Source organism: Coregonus clupeaformis, chromosome 16, assembly GCF_020615455.1.
Source record: "Coregonus clupeaformis isolate EN_2021a chromosome 16, ASM2061545v1, whole genome shotgun sequence".
In the NCBI taxonomy this organism is placed as follows: Eukaryota; Metazoa; Chordata; class Actinopteri; order Salmoniformes; family Salmonidae; genus Coregonus; species Coregonus clupeaformis.
The window spans coordinates 40,429,861-40,448,272 of record NC_059207.1 but is presented as its reverse complement, the minus strand read 5'-3'; the positions used below and the strand labels follow the sequence as shown (position 1 = coordinate 40,448,272).

Genomic DNA, 18,412 nt, shown 5'->3' with positions numbered 1-18,412 from the left:
GTACCTTTTCATTATTTATTGATGTTTTGTTCTTGAATTGTCTCAAATTTAGACAATTCCATTGCCACAGGATAATCAGTGTTTATCAGTAGTGGATCTTAAGGTCCGTGAGATTCCTATGCACTGACAGAATGGTGGTCCAAAACAAGCAACATAAACCTATACTATACCCCCACTCATATACACTACGTGCACACACTACCTCTACCATACACACATACAGGAGCTCCACACACTCATACGTGCACACAGAGATATTCTCACTGCGCTTATAGTAGTTATTTTCTTTTCAGATGTTCACCATCAAGATTGGCCTTTTGTTATTATTGATTTTGTGTTTTACAAGCTATCAATTGGAGCATTAAATGTATAAATACAACCCTAGACTATGTCCAAAATGATCTCCTTCAAGACTGCCAATCGTCAATAGTGACACTTGTCGTACTAGCAGTACACAAATGAATCACAGGATTTCAGCAAATTTGGTTATTATTCACAAAACTCTGATCAGCAGACTGTGCGAAAGGGCCATGTATAGTTTGGACAGTCATCTTGTAAACCATCTGAGGGCAGACAACTTTGGACTGTTGATCTCTTTCAATGACCCCCTGAATAGCTTCTAGTGTGTACATTTCAATGGCTGGGCTGAGTAGTCCATAGCTTTAGATCTCAAAGCCATGCAGGTCTTTTTGGTCATAATTTCCCAAACTGAGGTTTGACATTGAGGGCTAAATTAGGTCCAGAATAATGCTCCTTTAGACACTAATTTACTTCTGGCTTCCAGCAGTGTCCCTGCCGCCCTCTGGCGTGTCGAGGCGAGGCTAGTGGCTGTAGGGCAGTTTCACCATCACAGGCATGATGAGGGGCAGCAAACTTGGCTAACAATCCATGAATGCAAAAACAAAATAATTTTTTGCATAGCGTTTCAGTTTATCAAAGTAGACACTGCCACAGAAATATATCAAACAATAAAGCAGAAAATGAAAGTCTGATGTTCTATCCAGTATTATGTCACCCACAGAAGGACTCCCATGAGGGATGAGCCTGTTTTTGTTTTGGTGCTGTTGTGGGGCATAGCTGGATGTGATGGGAGTATGTGGGAGGGGTTGGATTTACACATTATTGTCTGTCTGGAGGATCCCTTCCTACACTTTGCCCACTTGGGTTTTGAGTTATCTTGAACTTCTGCTGCGTTTTCATTTCTCTTCACTCGTGATTTAAGAAGCTGCCCATCAAGTAGCATCCCTGCAATGGCCCAGGAATCCGGAGTAAATGCAAGTGTTTGTTTGTGTGTGTGTGTGTGTGTGTATGTCAGAGGGAGACTGGTGCCACGCAGTTCTAATACAGGTCTCTATTAAAGCAGTGGAGGCTGCTGAGGGGAGGACGGCTCATAATAATGGACGGAACAGCTCAAATGGAATGGCATCAAACGCATGGAAACCATGTATTTGATACTATTCCGCTCCAGCCATTACCATGAGCCCGTCCTCCCCAATTAAGGTGCCACCAACCTCCTGTGTAACAAAGGGATAACTAATGTGCTTTTGATTTGTATTTCTCCTTTAACCTTTATGTTTAAAAAGCACTTTCAACCTTCTCATGTCTCCTTGGTCCAAGGAGACTTTGAGCTGTTTCCTGTAACAGGACATAGCAGTTTCTTGTAACAAGTGCTCCTTTGTTTAGTATGAATATTTTGTTTTGTTGAATTTACTTTAAAGAGCATTACATTGATGTAGAATGAAAGGAAAATAAAGTGGCTATTTCCATCTGTTATTTGCTAGCCGGAATAGATTCTCATGCAAAACTAAAATGATATGCAAGATGTATGGTACAAAAAAAGGACACATCTAGACACATTGGAGGGGTTGCTCAATCATCTTTAATGTATGTACAAAAATCAAGAAAAACCTTTAGTTGTCTTGCAACGATGTTTACTTATTGAATACAAATTCATGTGAATACATGACAGAAAAACACAGCCCAAAAATCAAGGTAAAAAAGCAACAACTGCTGCTCTAAATTACTCATGCTCTTTGATGTGACAAATTTAATATTTTTTGATCAATTGAAAAAGAAGCGATAATAGTGACGAACCCTGACGATTACTGGATTTCATAGATAGTTCACTGCACCGAAGTAAGAACAGGACATCTGTACCATAATAAGCAGCTGCAGGCAGCAGACTCCAGAACAAGCTGAGAGCATGGTCAGCGAGCGCCACTGCCTGCTGTTTCAAATCAAAGACAAAGCTTATTATCCATTTTAGGTATACTTAACACAAGGAACACTTGTAGCCTAACATTATTTTGTCCATTTAGTATGGTAAGACAACTGTTATTAAGCAATCATATGCAATTAGATATCAAAGTCCATTTAGTCAAGAGGACCATACAAAGTTGATCCAAAAAGAAGACTGTTCATGTAGAAACAATGAATTTGGAATCCTGCTCAAAGTAAGGGATCTATTCAGTCTGTAAAGCTGAAGCGTTACAGATTCCGCTATAGAAATGTAAAGGTAATTTCCAATTGCGCTGACATGCAGCGTTTACCATGAATGCAGTCTCCGCTAAAGCGTGAACATTGCATATACATTTCAATCATGCTGTAAAACTGTATTTCTGCGATGCGGATTGAATAGAGCCCTTAATCTCAAGTGCAAAGTGAAAAGCTCATGAGCATTGCCCTCTTGGAACCCATTTGATTTGTACAGTACATGGGTGATTAAATGTTGGCATGATTGATGATTGATCCATAGAAAAGCAAAAGTACACTATTGTAACTGGGATGATGAGATTAGATTTATCTCCCTGCAACAATTTCTCCCTGCAACATCATTAGAAACACGTCCTTAAAAAATATAGACTTGGCTTTACCAGCCTACTATTCCCTTTTATCTATAAAAACTGGAACAATATTTACAACTTTGATTGTAGATTATAGCCTCGACCCATTAGAGCCACAGGGTTTCCCTGCAAACGCTGCTCTGTTGAACAGCTATCTGCCATGGGACCATAGCAATGAATACACATCAGAAAGGAGAAGATTGTCAAAGGAAATGTCCCCAGTGCAACAGTGTGTTGGCAAATGAATCCAGATTGCACTATATACAGGCGATAGGGATGACTTGGTTTTCTGGTTGGTCGTAGCCATGTGCAGAGTGGACAGAGGGTCACACAGCTCCTCTCTCCTAAACCTCTCCTTGTGTTACTCACACAGACGACTGGTCCCACACCTAAAATACAGAGATAGACAGCCATAGAGACTCGGTCACAGAAGATCAACTCTACTCATATGTAGTACTGCACCATTGAGTGTACCAGCTTCACAATCAATCAATCAATCATTTAGAAAATTGGGCAGTCGACGTAATCGAGATATAATTCCTAGTGTGGCTGTGTAACTGTACCTTGTTGACAGGGGTGAGCTGTGTGCGGCGGTCAGAGCCGGTGTGGAGACGTTGGCGGTCGTCAAACCTCCCAGGGGACCTATCTCTGCGGCTGTCCAGTCTGGGGCCTGGGGACTTCTCTCTGTCCAGGGGGCGCACCGGGGACTTGTCCCGCCGGAACTCGGTTCGGCCCTCCCGGTAGCGGTGTGGTGTGCTGGGCTCACGGTGAAGCCCCTCATGGCTGCTAGGGCCCGAGGCCAGACGCTTGGAGATGTGCTCTGTGTATGTGGGTGGTCCTCTCTTACTGGGGCTTCTGCAGAGACCAGCACAAGACAAATGTATGGAGACAAATAAGCTGTTGTTTCAGCTCAGACAAAAGTCAGATCGATAAAACCATGACTACAGATTTAGGCTTTAATTGAAACAATAACAATGGCTAAAATATATTTGGCTGCCAAGCTTTGCTAAGTATCAGCAATGAAAACTCAAAACAGCAGGTGGCACTGTAGACCCTTCCAATATTTAGCACTAGACTTGTGACGCAGTGTATCTAGTTTCTAGAGTTTACTTTGTTTACTTGTATGTGCAAGTATTACCCTTCACCATAGAAGTAGTTGATGGTACAGTAGTTCAGGGCCATTAGCTAAAGGTTTGGGGTTTAGAACATGACAGGGAGAGCTCACCCGCGGCTGGAGCCGGTCCTCTGCAGCTCCCCAGACTCCCTCACCAGGTTGCCCTTGCAGCAGATGACCCGTAGCTTGTTCTGGTAGGAGGAGGCCAGGTAGATGGCCCCAGAAGAGATGGCTGGACCCAGGTAACGGGGGTTAGGGATGTCCAGGTGGGCTAGCACTGGAGGGCTACACACAGGTACATAGAGAGGCAGGGTTAGGATTAAGTCTGGAAATACAGTACCCAACATTCAATTCAGTGAGTTGAGAGGAAGTAATAACATCATGCTTAATGGCCTACTGGACAAATAAATCAATAACATCTGCCATTTAGCACAATGAATGAATAGAACCATTTGCATCAGACAGGGAACATTATTGGAAATCATTTCTCTATTATTGTACTATGTGTTATTCTCAATTTGTGTTATTGATTGTGGTGGCATACTCAGACGAATACTGATGCATTTTTCATATGCAAGTTCTTATTGTGTGAGTTCGTGTTTCAGTCGTTTTCCTTTACCCAAGTGCAGCATGTCCCTGAACCTCGATCACATCCAAAGAGTTAAAATATGTCACAAACAGGTAGGGCTCTCTGTAAGCTGTGCAAGATAGAGAGGGAAAGGTTTACATTACAAAAGGCATGGCATTCACATTTGTAGCACGTTGTTATGACAATATTACATCAAATCCACCACAACGCATACCACTTTATTAGAAATGTACTGTATGAAGACAAAGCTTTTCTGTACACACCGAAGGCCAGGGGCAGACGGCTCCATTTGATCTCTTCAGTGCGGCTCCTTCGTCCATATGCGTCCACAAACACTCCAAACTCTGTGACAGAACAATAGTGTAGATGAATGTACCTTGGAATGTTTTACAATCATGGGCAATATACAGTACATAGGTTGTGTGTGGGAAACGCAACACAAAACATTTCTTCCAATATGTACTGTAAAACAGGTAATACAATATCACAGATGTTAAGATACATTTATTGCAATTGCAAATGTCAAGGCAGATCTCACCATGGAAGCAGAGCAGGTACTCCTCCTCCTGCAGAGTGCTGGTGACCTGCATTATGGAGATGGGGAAGCTGTGGCAGGAGGAAGCAAACACTGCCGAGGCCAGAGACACGTCCTTCTTATCCAGGAACTCTACAGGAGGAAATGGAAATGATTTAGTGGCATCAACCTTTAAAATGTGAATAGTAGAGTGGCTAATTTACATGTACCACTTTTGGATTGGCAACATTTCATTTTCTGGTACACATGTTCCAGTTGGTTTACTGAGAGAAACTGTACAGCAACAACAACAAAAAACGACTCCAAAAAGCCCACTAACCCTCCAGAACATACTGCTTCATCTCAATCTCATAGAACTTGTTTGTGCCAATGATGATGCTGTAGCTGGTCAGGTGGAGGCAGCTGCAGGGCTCCAGAGTCTCTATCTCCTGACAGAGGGGTGAAGGAAGGAGGATGTTAGGGGACTAGTGAGGGAATACAACTGATTCACTGATAGGAGGAACAGATTTTCTTCAGGTACAGTTCAATATAAATGAGGTGCATGTCAAGTCACTGTGAGCTGTCTTGAGGGTTAATTAAATGTCCTCTAACCAGAAAATTATGTTTATCCTTCCATCTGATAATTTGTGATACTCACCTTGCGAATGCAGAACTTGTTGAGATTGTCATTGTAACGCAGAATTGTAATCTTGTTAGGCATTGCAGCACAGATACAAGGCCCATTATCTATCTGTAGACAGAAAAATCCACAACGTCAGCCACATAGCTATGATAAGGGATAAACATTTATTCTGCCAAGGGATGACCAACTGAAACAATGCCCCCAAACCATTGAAAACCACTGGACTTACTCTGCCTGCAGAGAAGAGGTGGCATCCCTTGACTGTCTCAAAGATAAATGGTGCCAGTTCAGACTGGGCAGGCAGGTGGGACTGGGCAAGAGACTGCTTAACCTTTTTAATCTCCACCAGACACAGTGCCCTCTCATCCCCTACAGGCCAAACACAGGCATTACACCTCCATTCAATTCAGTCTGACTGACAAATAAATTGTATATGTGCTGTTATCACTGGTGGAGTCAAGTCGGCTGTCTCACCAACAATCATCAGCAGCTTTTCATGCTCCTTCATGATGTGGATCTGGAAGACGGAGCCCAGGCCAGGGATGTGGGTCAGGGAGTTCTTGATCACATTCAGGGCGTACAGACCCTCCTCAGAGCCCACTAACACTATCTGCAGGAGGGGAGAGACCACACTCACATCACTGATTGTGTACTGTACACTGTGGGACTACATTAAGTGCATATACAGTGCATTCGGAAAGTATTCAGACCCCTTGACTTTTTCCACATTTTGTTACGTTACAGCCTTATTCTAAAATTGATTAAATAATGTTTTCCCCTCATCAATCTACACACAATACCCCATAATGACAAAGCAAAAACAGGTTGCTAGATATTTTTGCAAATTTATATATTAAAAAAAAACAAAAAAAAACATCACATTTACATAAGTATTCAGACCCTTTACTCAGTACCTTTGGCAGCGATTACAGCCTCGAGTCTTCTCGGGTATGACACAACAAGCTTGGCACACCTGTATTTGGGGAGTTTCTCCCATTCTTCTCTGCAGATCCTCTCAAGCTCTGTCATGTGGCGCGTCGCTGCACAGCTATTTTCAGGTCTCTCCAGAGATGTTCAATCGGGTTCAAGTTCGGGCTCTGGCTGGGCCTCTCAAGGACATTCAGAGACTTGTCCCGAAGCCACTTCTGCGTTGTCTTGGCTGTGTGCTTAGGGTCATTGTCCCTGTTGGAAGGTGAACCTTTGCCCCAGTCTGAGGTCCTGAGCGCTCTGGAGCAGGTTTTCATCAAAGATCTCTATGTACTTTGCTCCGATCCTGACTAGTCTCCAAGTCCCTGCCGCTGAAAAACATCCCCACAGCATGATACTGCCACCACCATGCTTCGCTGTAGGTATGGTGCCAGGTTTCCTCCAGATGTGACACTTGGCATTTAGGCCAAATAGTTCAATCTTGGTTTAATCAGACCAGAGAACCTTTTTCTAATGGTCTGAGAGTCTTTAGGTGCCTTTTGGAAAACTCCAAGCGGGATGTCATATGCCTTTTACTGAGGAGTGGCTTCCATCTGGCCACTCTACCATAAAGGCCTGATTGGTGGAGTGCTGCAGAGATAGTTGTCTTTCTGGAAGGTTCTCACATCTCCACAGAGGAGCTTTGTCAGAGTGACCATCGGGTGCTTGGTCACCTCCCTGACCAAGGCCCTTCTCCCCCGATTGCTCAGTTTGGCCGGGTGGCCAGCTCTAGGAAGAGTCTTGGTGGTTCCAAACTTCTTCCATTTAAGAATGATGAAGGCCACTGTGTTCTTGGGGACCTTCAATGCTGCAGACATGTTTTGGTACTCTTCCCCATATCTGTGCCTCGACACAATCCTGTCTCAGAGCTCAACAGACAATTCCTTTGACCTCATGGCTTGGTTTTTGCTCTGACATGCACTGTCAACTGTGGGACCTTATATAGATAGGTGTGTGCCTTTCCAAATCATGTCCAATCAATTGAATTTACCACAGGTGGACCCCAAGTTGTAGAAACATATCAAGGATGATCAATGGAAACAGGATGCAGCTGATCTCAATTTCGAATCTCATGGCAAAGGGTCTGAATACTCACGTAAATAAGGCATTTCTGTTTTTTATATATTGTTTTATAAATGTGCAAACGTTTCTAATTATGGGGTATTATGCGTAGATTGATGAGGATTATTTTTTTTAAATCCATTTTAGAATAAGGCTGTAACATAACAAAATGTGGAAAAAGTCAAGGGGTCTGAATACTTTATGAATGCACTGTATGTGAACAACACAGGGAAGAAAGAAATCTACCCATACTACTCAATGGCTTGTTTGCTGTTGCCCACTTTATGCTTGCCATTATATTACCTGGTCTGTGAGGGGAAGTGTACAGTTGATGTCAAGCCTGTCATCACCCTCCAGCTTCAGCAGAGAGTTCCCCAATAGTTTCTGGTGGACGGGGGAGATAAACAGAGGGTCACGAGGCTTAGCTTCAGTAAAGTCGGGAAGCTGTCAGGGTTTGTATAGGAACAGAGAGGGAGAGGGTCTATGTGCAGGTAGTATGGGGGGGTGTAGAGACAGTTCATTAAAGAGAGACAGGGTATTCTGGCAGAGTGAACAGGAGGTAGAGAGACAGTGCTTCTACATCTGCATTGCTTGCTGTTTGGGGTTTTAGGCTGGGTTTCTGTATAAGCACTTTTTGACATCTGCTGGTATACAAAAGGCTTTATAAATACATTTGATTGGATTGATTGTATTAAAGAGAGACTGTGTATTCTGGCAGAGTCAACAGGGGGTAGAGAGACAGTACATTCTGGCAGAGTGAACACAGGGTAGAAAGACAAGGTATTCTGGCAGAATGAACAGGGAGTAGAGACAGTGTATTCTGGCAGAATGAACAGGGGGTAGAGAGACGGTGTATTCTGGCAGAATGAACAGGGGGTAGAGAGACGGTGTATTCTGGCAGAATGAACAGGGGGTAGAGAGACGGTGTATTCTGGCAGAATGAACAGGGGGTAGAGAGACGGTGTATTCTGGCAGAGTGAACAGGGGGTAGAGAGAGTGTATTCTGGCAGAGTGAACAGGGGGTAGAGAGAGTGTATTCTGGCAGAGTGAACAGGGGGTAGAGAGACAGTGTATTCTGGCAGAGTGAACAGGGGTAGAGAGACAGTGTATTCTGGCAGAGTGAACAGGGGGTAGAGACAGTGTATTCTGGCAGAGTGAACAGGGGTAGAGACGGTGTATTCTGGCAGAGTGAACAGAAGTAGAGACTGTGTATTCTGGCAGAGTGAACAGGGGTAGAGACGGTGTATTCTGGCAGAGTCAACAGGGGGTAGAGACAGTGTATTCTGGCAGAGTGAACAGGGGGTAGAGACAATGTATTCTGGCAGAGTGAAAAGGGGTAGAGACGGTGTATTCTGGCAGAGTGAACAGGGGTAGAACGACTATGTATTCTGGCAGAGTGAACAGGGGTAGAGACAGTGTATTCTGGCAGAGTGAACAGGGGGTAGAAGGTGTATTTGGCAGAGTGAACAGGGGGTAGAGACAGTGTTTTCTGGCAGAGTGAACAGGGGTAGAGACGGTGTATTCTGGCAGAGTGAACAGGAGTAGAGACGGTGTATTCTGGCAGAGTGAACAGGGGTAGAGACGGTGTATTCTGGCAGAGTGAACAGGGGGTAGAGAGACTGTGTATTCTGGCAGAGTGAACAGGGGTAGAGACGGTGTATTCTGGCAGAATGAACAGGGTGTAGACGGTGTATTCTGGCAGAGTGAACAGGGGGTAGAGACGTTGTATTCTGGCAGAGTGAACAGGGGGTAGAGACGGTGTATTCTGGCAGAGTGAACAGGGGTAGAGACGGTGTATTCTGGCAGAGTGAACAGGGGTAGAGATACTGTGTATTCTGGCAGAGTGAACAGGGGGTAGAGACTGTGTATTCTGGCAGAGTGAACAGGGGGTAGAGACTGTGTATTCTGGCAGAGTTAACAGGGGGTAGAGACTGTGTATTCTGGCAGAGTGAACAGGGGGTAGAGACTGTGTATTCTGGCAGAGTGAACAGGGGGTAGAGACTGTGTATTCTGGCAGAGTGAACAGGGGGTAGAGACTGTGTATTCTGAAAGAGTGAACAGGGGGTAGAGACTGTGTATTCTGGCAGAGTGAACAGGGGGTAGAGACTGTGTATTCTGGCAGAGTGAACAGGGGGTAGAGACTGTGTATTCTGGCAGAGTTAACAGGGGGTAGAGACAGTGTATTCTGGCAGAATTAACAGGGGTAGAGACAGTGTATTCTGGCAGAATGAACATGGGGTAGAGCCTGTGTATTCTGGCAGAATGAACAGGGGGTAGACGGTGTATTCTGGCAGAGTGAACAGGGGGTAGAGACAGTGTATTCTGGAAGAGTGAACAGGGGTAGAGACAGTGTATTCTGGCAGAGTGAAAAGGGGTAGAGAGACTGTGTATTCTGGCAGAGTGAACAGGAGATAGAGAGACGGTGTATTCTGGCAGAGTGAACATGGGGTAGAGAGACAGTGTATTCTGGAAGAGTGAACAGGGGTAGAGACGGTGTATTCTGGCAGAGTGAACATGGGATAGAGAGACGGTGTATTCTGGCAGAGTGAACAAGGGGTAGAGAGACAGTGTATTCTGGCAGAGTGAACAGGGGGTAGACGGTGTATTTGGCAGAGTGAACAGGGGGTAGAGAGAGTGTTTTCTGGCAGAGTGAACAGGGGTAGAGACGGTGTATTCTGGCAGAGTGAACAGGAGTAGAGACGGTGTATTCTGGCAGAGTGAACAGGGGTAGAGACGGTGTATTCTGGCAGAGTGAACAGGGGGTAGAGACTGTGTATTCTGGCAGAGTGAACAGGGGGTAGAGACTGTGTATTCTGGCAGAGTGAACAGGGGGTAGAGACTGTGTATTCTGGCAGAGTGAACAGGGGGTAGAGACTGTGTATTCTGGCAGAGTGAACAGGGGTAGAGACTGTATTCTGGCAGAGTGAACAGGGGGTAGAGACTGTGTATTCTGGCAGAATTAACAGGGGTAGAGACAGTGTATTCTGGCAGAATGAACATGGGGTAGAGCCTGTGTATTCTGGCAGAATGAACAGGGGGTAGACGGTGTATTCTGGCAGAGTGAACAGGGGTAGAGACAGTGTATTCTGGAAGAGTGAACAGGGGGTAGAGACAGTGTATTCTGGCAGAGTGAACAGGGGTAGAGAGACTGTGTATTCTGGCAGAGTGAACAGGAGATAGAGAGACGGTGTATTCTGGCAGAGTGAACATGGGGTAGAGAGACAGTGTATTCTGGAAGAGTGAACAGGGGTAGAGACGGTGTATTCTGGCAGAGTGAACATGGGGTAGAGAGACGGTGTATTCTGGCAGAGTGAACAAGGGGTAGAGAGACAGTGTATTCTGGCAGAGTGAACAGGAGGTAGAGAGACGGTGTATTCTGGCAGAGTGAACATGGGGTAGAGAGACAGTGTATTCTGGCAGAGTGAACAGGGGTAGAGACGGTGTATTCTGGCAGAGTGAACATGGGGTAGAGACAGTGTATTCTGGCAGAGTGAACAGGGGGTAGAGACTGTGTATTCTGGCAGAGTGAACAGGGGGTAGAGACTGTGTATTCTGGAAGAGTGAACAGGGGGTAGAGAGACAGTGTATTCTGACAGAGTGAACTGCGGTAGAGACGGTGTATTCTGGCAGAGTGAACAGGGGTAGAGACAGTGTATTTTGTCAGAGTGAACGGGGAAGAGACGGTGTATTCTGTCAGAGTGAACAGGGGTAGAGACGGTGTATTCTGGCAGAGTGAACAGGGGTAGAGACAGTGTATTCTGGCAGAGTGAACAGGGGGTAGAGACTGTGTATTCTGGCAGAGTGAACAGGGGGTAGAGACTGTGTATTCTGGCAGAGTTAACAGGGGGTAGAGACTGTGTATTCTGGCAGAGTGAACAGGGGGTAGAGACTGTGTATTCTGGCAGAGTGAACAGGGGGTAGAGACTGTGTATTCTGGCAGAGTGAACAGGGGGTAGAGACTGTGTATTCTGGCAGAGTTAACAGGGGGTAGAGACAGTGTATTCTGGCAGAATTAACAGGGGTAGAGACGGTGTATTCTGGCAGAATGAACATGGGGTAGAGCCTGTGTATTCTGGCAGAATGAACAGGGGGTAGACGATGTATTCTGGCAGAGTGAACATTGGTAGAGACAGTGTATTCTGGAAGAGTGAACAGGGGGTAGAGACAGTGTATTCTGGCAGAGTGAACAGGGGTAGAGAGACTGTGTATTCTGGCAGAGTGAACAGGAGATAGAGAGACGGTGTATTCTGGCAGAGTGAACATGGGGTAGAGAGACAGTGTATTCTGGCAGAGTGAACAGGGGTAGAGACGGTGTATTCTGGCAGAGTGAACATGGGGTAGAGAGACGGTGTATTCTGGCAGAGTGAACAAGGGGTAGAGAGACAGTGTATTCTGGCAGAGTGAACAGGAGGTAGAGAGACAGTGTATTCTGGCAGAGTGAACATGGGGTAGAGAGACAGTGTATTCTGGCAGAGTGAACAGGGGTAGAGATTGTGTATTCTGGCAGAGTGAACATGGGGTAGAGACAGTGTATTCTGGCAGAGTGAACAGGGGGTAGAGACTGTGTATTCTGGCAGAGTGAACAGGGGGTAGAGACTGTGTATTCTGGCAGAGTGAACAGGGGGTAGAGACGGTGTATTCTGGCAGAGTGAACAGGGGTAGAGACGGTGTATTCTGGCAGAGTGAACAGGGGTAGAGATACTGTGTATTCTGGCAGAGTGAACAGGGGGTAGAGACTGTGTATTCTGGGCAGAGTGAACAGGGGGTAGAGACTGTGTATTCTGGCAGAGTAAACAGGGGTAGAGACTGTGTATTCTGGCAGAGTGAACAGGGGGTAGAGAGCTGTGTATTCTGGCAGAGTGAACAGGGGGTAGAGACTGTGTATTCTGGCAGAGTGAACAGGGGGTAGAGACTGTGTATTCTGGCAGAGTGAACAGGGGGTAGAGACTGTGTATTCTGGCAGAGTGAACAGGGGGTAGAGACTGTGTATTCTGGCAGAGTTAACAGGGGGTAGAGACAGTGTATTCTGGCAGAATTAACAGGGGTAGAGACAGTGTATTCTGGCAGAATGAACATGGGGTAGAGACGTGTGTATTCTGGCAGAATGAACAGGGGTAACGGTGTATTCTGGCAGAGTGAACAGGGGTATAGACAGTGTATTCTGGAAGAGTGAACAGGGGTAGAGACAGTGTATTCTGGCAGAGTGAAAAGGGGTAGAGAGACTGTGTATTCTGAGCAGAGTGAACAGGAGATAGAGAGACGGTGTATTCTGGCAGAGTGAACATGGGGTAGAGAGACAGTGTATTCTGGAAGAGTGAACAGGGGTAGAGACGGTGTATTCTGGCAGAGTGAACATGGATAGAGAGACGGGTGTATTCTGGCAGAGTGAACAAGGGTGAGAGACAGTGTATTCTGGCAGAGTGAACAGGGGGTAGACTGTGTATCTTGGCAGAGTGAACAGGGGAGTAGAGAGTGTTTTCTGGCAGAGTGAACAGGGTAGAGACGGTGTATTCTGGCAGAGTGAACAGGAGTAGAGACGGTGTATTCTGGCAGAGTGAACAGGGGTAAAGACGGTGTATTCTGGCAGAGTGAACAGGGGGTAGAGAGACTGTGTATTCTGGCAGAGTGAACAGGGGTAGAGACGGTGTATTCTGGCAGAATGAACAGGGTGTAGACGGTGTATTCTGGAGAGTGAACAGGGTAGAGACGCGTGTATTCTGAGCAGAGTGAACAGGGGGTAGAGACTGTGTATTCTGGCAGAGTGAACAGGGGGTAGAGACGTTGTATTCTGGCAGAGTGAACAGGGGGTAGAGACGGTGTATTCTGGCAGAGTGAACAGGGGTAGAGATACTGTGTATTCTGGCAGAGTGAACAGGGGGTAGAGACTGTGTATTCTGGCAGAGTGAACAGGGGGTAGAGACTGTGTATTCTGGCAGAGTTAACAGGGGGTAGAGACTGTGTATTCTGGCAGAGTGAACAGGGGGTAGAGACTGTGTATTCTGGCAGAGTGAACAGGGGGTAGAGACTGTGTATTCTGGCAGAGTGAACAGGGGGTAGAGACTGTGTATTCTGGCAGAGTGAACAGGGGGTAGAGACTGTATTCTGGCAGAGTGAACAGGGGGTAGAGACTGTGTATTCTGGCAGAGTTAACAGGGGGTAGAGACAGTGTATTCTGGCAGAATTAACAGGGGTAGAGACAGTGTATTCTGGCAGAATGAACATGGGGTAGAGCCTGTGTATTCTGGCAGAATGAACAGGGGGTAGACGGTGTATTCTGGCAGAGTGAACAGGGGTAGAGACAGTGTATTCTGGAAGAGTGAACAGGGGGTAGAGACAGTGTATTCTGGCAGAGTGAACAGGGGTAGAGAGACTGTGTATTCTGGCAGAGTGAACAGGAGATAGAGAGACGGTGTATTCTGGCAGAATGAACATGGGGGTAGAGAGACAGTGTATTCTGGAAGAGTGAACAGGGGTAGAGACGGTGTATTCTGGCAGAGTGAACAGGGGGTAGAGAGACAGTGTATTCTGGCAGAGTGAACAAGGGGTAGAGAGACAGTGTATTCTGGCAGAGTGAACAGGAGGTAGAGAGACGGTGTATTCTGGCAGAGTGAACATGGGGTAGAGAGACAGTGTATTCTGGCAGAGTGAACAGGGGTAGAGACGGTGTATTCTGGCAGAGTGAACATGGGGTAGAGACAGTGTATTCTGGCAGAGTGAACAGGGGGTAGAGACTGTGTATTCTGGCAGAGTGAACAGGGGGTAGAGACTGTGTATTCTGGAAGAGTGAACAGGGGGTAGAGAGACAGTGTATTCTGACAGAGTGAACTGCGGTAGAGACGGTGTATTCTGGCAGAGTGAACAGGGGGTAGAGACAGTGTATTTTGTCAGAGTGAACGGGGAAGAGACGGTGTATTCTGTCAGAGTGAACAGGGGTAGAGACGGTGTATTCTGGCAGAGTGAACAGGGGGTAGAGACAGTGTATTCTGGCAGAGTGAACAGGGGGTAGAGACTGTGTATTCTGGCAGAGTGAACAGGGGGTAGAGACTGTGTATTCTGGCAGAGTTAACAGGGGTAGAGACGGTGTATTCTGGCAGAGTGAACAGGGGGTAGAGACTGTGTATTCTGGCAGAGTGAACAGGGGTAGAGACTGTGTATTCTGGCAGAGTGAACAGGGGGTAGAGACTGTGTATTCTGGCAGAGTTAACAGGGGGTAGAGAGCAGTGTATTCTGGCAGAATTAACAGAGTAGAGACGGTGTATTCTGGCAGAATGAACATGGGGTAGAGCCTGTGTATTCTGGCAGAATGAACAGGGTAGAGACGGTGTATTCTGAGCAGAGTGAACATTGGTAGAGACAGTGTATTCTGGAAGAGTGAACAGGGGGTAGAGACAGTGTATTCTAGCAGAGTGAACAGGGTAGAGAGACTGCGATTCTGGCAGAGTGAACAGGAGATAGAGAGACGGTGTATTCTGGCAGAGTGAACATGGGGTAGAGAGACAGTGTATTCTGGCAGAGTGAACAGGGGTAGAGACGGTGTATTCTGGCAGAGTGAACATGGGGTAGAGAGACGGTGTATTCTGGCAGAGTGAACAAGGGGTAGAGAGACAGTGTATTCTGGCAGAGTGAACAGGAGGTAGAGAGACAGTGTATTCTGGCAGAGTGAACATGGGGTAGAGAGACAGTGTATTCTGGCAGAGTGAACAGGGGGTAGAGACTGTGTATTCTGGCAGAGTTAACAGGGGGTAGAGACTGTGTATTCTGGCAGAGTGAACAGGGGGTAGAGACGGTGTATTCTGGCAGAGTGAACAGGGGTAGAGACTGTGCATTCTGGCAGAGTTAACAGGGGTAGAGACAGTGTATTCTGGCAGAATTAACAGGGGTAGAGACGGTGTATTCTGGGCAGAGTGAACATGGGGTAGAGACTGTGTATTCTGGCAGAATGAACAGGGGTGAAGACGGTGTATTCTGGCAGAATGAACAGGGTGTAGACGGTGTATTCTGGCAGAGTGAACAGGGGGTAGAGACGTTGTATTCCGGGCAGAGTGAACAGGGGGTAGAGACGGTGTATTCTGGCAGAGTGAACAGAGTAGAGACGGTGTATTCTGGCAGAGTGAACAGGGGTAGAGACACTGTGTATTCTGGCAGAGTGAACAGGGGGTAGAGAGCTGTATTCTGGCAGAGTGAACAGGGGGTAGAGACTGTGTATTCTGGCAGAGTTAACAGGGGGTAGAGACTTGTATTCTGGCAGAGTGAACAGGGGGTAGAGACTGTGTATTCTGGCAGAGTGAACAGGGGTAGAGACTGTGTATTCTGGCAGAGTGAACAGGGGTAGAGAACTGTGTATTCTGAAAGAGTGAACAGGGGGTAGAGACTGTGTATTCTGGCAGAGTGAACAGGGGTAGAGACTGTGTATTCTGGCAGAGTGAACAGGGGGTAGAGACTGTGTATTCCAGCAGAGTTAACAGGGGGTAGAGACAGTGTATTCTGGGCAGAATTAACAGGGGTAGAGACAGTGTATTCTGGCAGAATGAACATGGGGTAGAGCCTGTGTATTCCGGGCAGAATGAACAGGGGTAGAGACAGTGTATTCTGGCAGAGTGAACAGGGTAGAGACAGTGTATTCTGGAAGAGTGAACAGGGGGTAGAGACAGTGTATTCTGGCAGAGTGAAAAGGGGTAGAGAGACTGTGTATTCTGAGCAGAGTGAACAGGAGATAGAGAGACGGTGTATTCTACAGAGTGAACATGGGGTAGAGAGACAGTGTATTCTGGAAGAGTGAACAGGGTAGAGACGGTGTATTCTGGCAGAGTGAACATGGGATAGAGATACGGTGTATTCTGGCAGAGTGAACAAGGGGTAGAGAGACAGTGTATTCTGGCAGAGTGAACAGGGGGTAGACCAGTGTATTTGGCAGAGTGAACTGGGGGTAGAGAGAGTGTATTCTGGCAGAGTGAACAGGGTAGAGACGGTGTATTCTGGCAGAGTCAACAGGAGGTAGAGACGGTGTATTCTGAGCAGAGTGAACAGGGGTAGAGACGGTGTATTCTGGCAGAGTGAACAGGGTAGAGAGACTGTGTATTCTGGCAGAGTGAACAGGGGTAGAGACGGTGTATTCTGGCAGAATGAACAGGGTAGAGACGGTGTATTCTGGCAGAGTGAACAGGGGGTAGAGACGCGTGTATTCTGAGCAGAGTGAACAGGGGGTAGAGACTGTGTATTCTGGCAGAGTGAACAGGGTAGAGACTGTGTATTCTGGCAGAGTGAACAGGGGTAGAGACGTGTATTCTGGCAGAGTGAACAGGGGTAGAGATACTGTGTATTCTGGCAGAGTGAACAGGGGGTAGAGACTGTGTATTCTGCAGAGTGAACAGGGGTAGAGACTGTGTATTCTGGCAGAGTTAACAGGGGGTAGAGACTGTGTATTCTGGCAGAGTGAACAGGGGTAGAGACTGTGTATTCTGGCAGAGTGAACAGGGGTAGAGACTGTGTATTCTGGCAGAGTGAACAGGGGTAGAGACTGTGTATTCTGGCAGAGTGAACAGGGGTAGAGACTGTATTCTGGCAGAGTGAACAGGGGTAAAGACTGTGTATTCTAGCAGAGTTAACAGGGGGTAGAGACAGTGTATTCTGGCAGAATTAACAGGGGTAGAGACAGTGTATTCTGGCAGAATGAACATGGGGTAGAGACGTGTATTCTGGGCAGAGTGAACAGGGGGTAGACTGTGTATTCTGGCAGAGTGAACAGGGGTAGAGACAGTGTATTCTGGAAGAGTGAACAGGGGGTAGAGACAGTGTATTCTGGCAGAGTGAACAGGGTAGAGACACGTGTATTCTGGCAGAGTGAACAGGAGTAGAGAGACGGTGTATTCTGGCAGAGTGAACATGGGGTAGAGAGACAGTGTATTCTGGAAGAGTGAACAGGGGTAGAGACGGTGTATTCTGGCAGAGTGAACATGGGGGTAGAGAGACGGTGTATTCTGGCAGAGTGAACAAGGGGGTAGAGAGACAGTGTATTCTAGCAGAGTGAACAGGGAGGTAGAGACAGTGTATTCTAGCAGAGTGAACATGGGGTAGAGAGACAGTGTATTCTGGCAGAGTGAACAGGGGTAGAGACGGTGTATTCTGGCAGAGTGAACATGGGGTAGAGACAGTGTATTCTGGCAGAGTGAACAGGGTAGAGACTGTGTATTCTGGCAGAGTGAACAGGGGTAGAGACGGTGTATTCTGGAAGAGTGAACAGGGGGTAGAGAGACAGTGTATTCTGACAGAGTAGAACGCAAGTAGAGACGGTGTATTCTGGCAGAGTGAACAGGGGTAGAGACAGTGTATTCTGTCAGAGTGAACGGGGAAGAGACGGTGTATTCTGTCAGAGTGAACAGGGGTAGAGACAGTGTATTCTGGCAGAGTGAACAGGGGGTAGAGACAGTGTATTCTGGCAGAGTGAACAGGGGTAGAGACTGTGTATTCTGGCAGAGTGAACAGGGGTAGAGACTGTGTATTCTAGCAGAGTGAACAGGGGTAGAGAGACGGTGTATTCTGGCAGAGTGAACAGGAGTGTAGAGAGACAGTGTATTCTGGCAGAGTGAACATGGGGTAGAGAGACAGTGTATTCTGGCAGAGTGAACAGGGGTAGAGACGGTGTATTCTGGCAGAGTGAACATGGGGTAGAGACAGTGTATTC

At 46.8% G+C, this 18,412-nt stretch overlaps 1 protein-coding gene across 4 annotated transcripts in view; it reads right to left on the bottom strand.

The window, feature by feature from the left end:
* Positions 1–1,447: 1,447 nt before the first annotated feature.
* LOC121584738 (citron rho-interacting kinase) overlaps positions 1,448–18,412 on the bottom strand; it is a 116,394-nt gene continuing 99,429 nt past the window's right edge. For all 4 annotated transcript variants that reach the window (XM_041900811.2, XM_041900813.2, XM_041900812.2 and 1 more), the window contains 11 exons: positions 8,035–8,115; positions 6,178–6,313; positions 5,933–6,072; positions 5,719–5,811; positions 5,401–5,509; positions 5,085–5,213; positions 4,810–4,890; positions 4,577–4,655; positions 4,069–4,242; positions 3,407–3,698; positions 1,448–3,232 (listed from right to left, as the gene is read on the bottom strand). In XM_041900811.2, the coding sequence (XP_041756745.1) occupies positions 3,209–3,232; positions 3,407–3,698; positions 4,069–4,242; positions 4,577–4,655; positions 4,810–4,890; positions 5,085–5,213; positions 5,401–5,509; positions 5,719–5,811; positions 5,933–6,072; positions 6,178–6,313; positions 8,035–8,115 (1,338 nt within the window). In that variant the 3' untranslated portion in view covers positions 1,448–3,208. The remainder of the gene's footprint in view (positions 3,233–3,406; positions 3,699–4,068; positions 4,243–4,576; positions 4,656–4,809; positions 4,891–5,084; positions 5,214–5,400; positions 5,510–5,718; positions 5,812–5,932; positions 6,073–6,177; positions 6,314–8,034; positions 8,116–18,412) is intronic.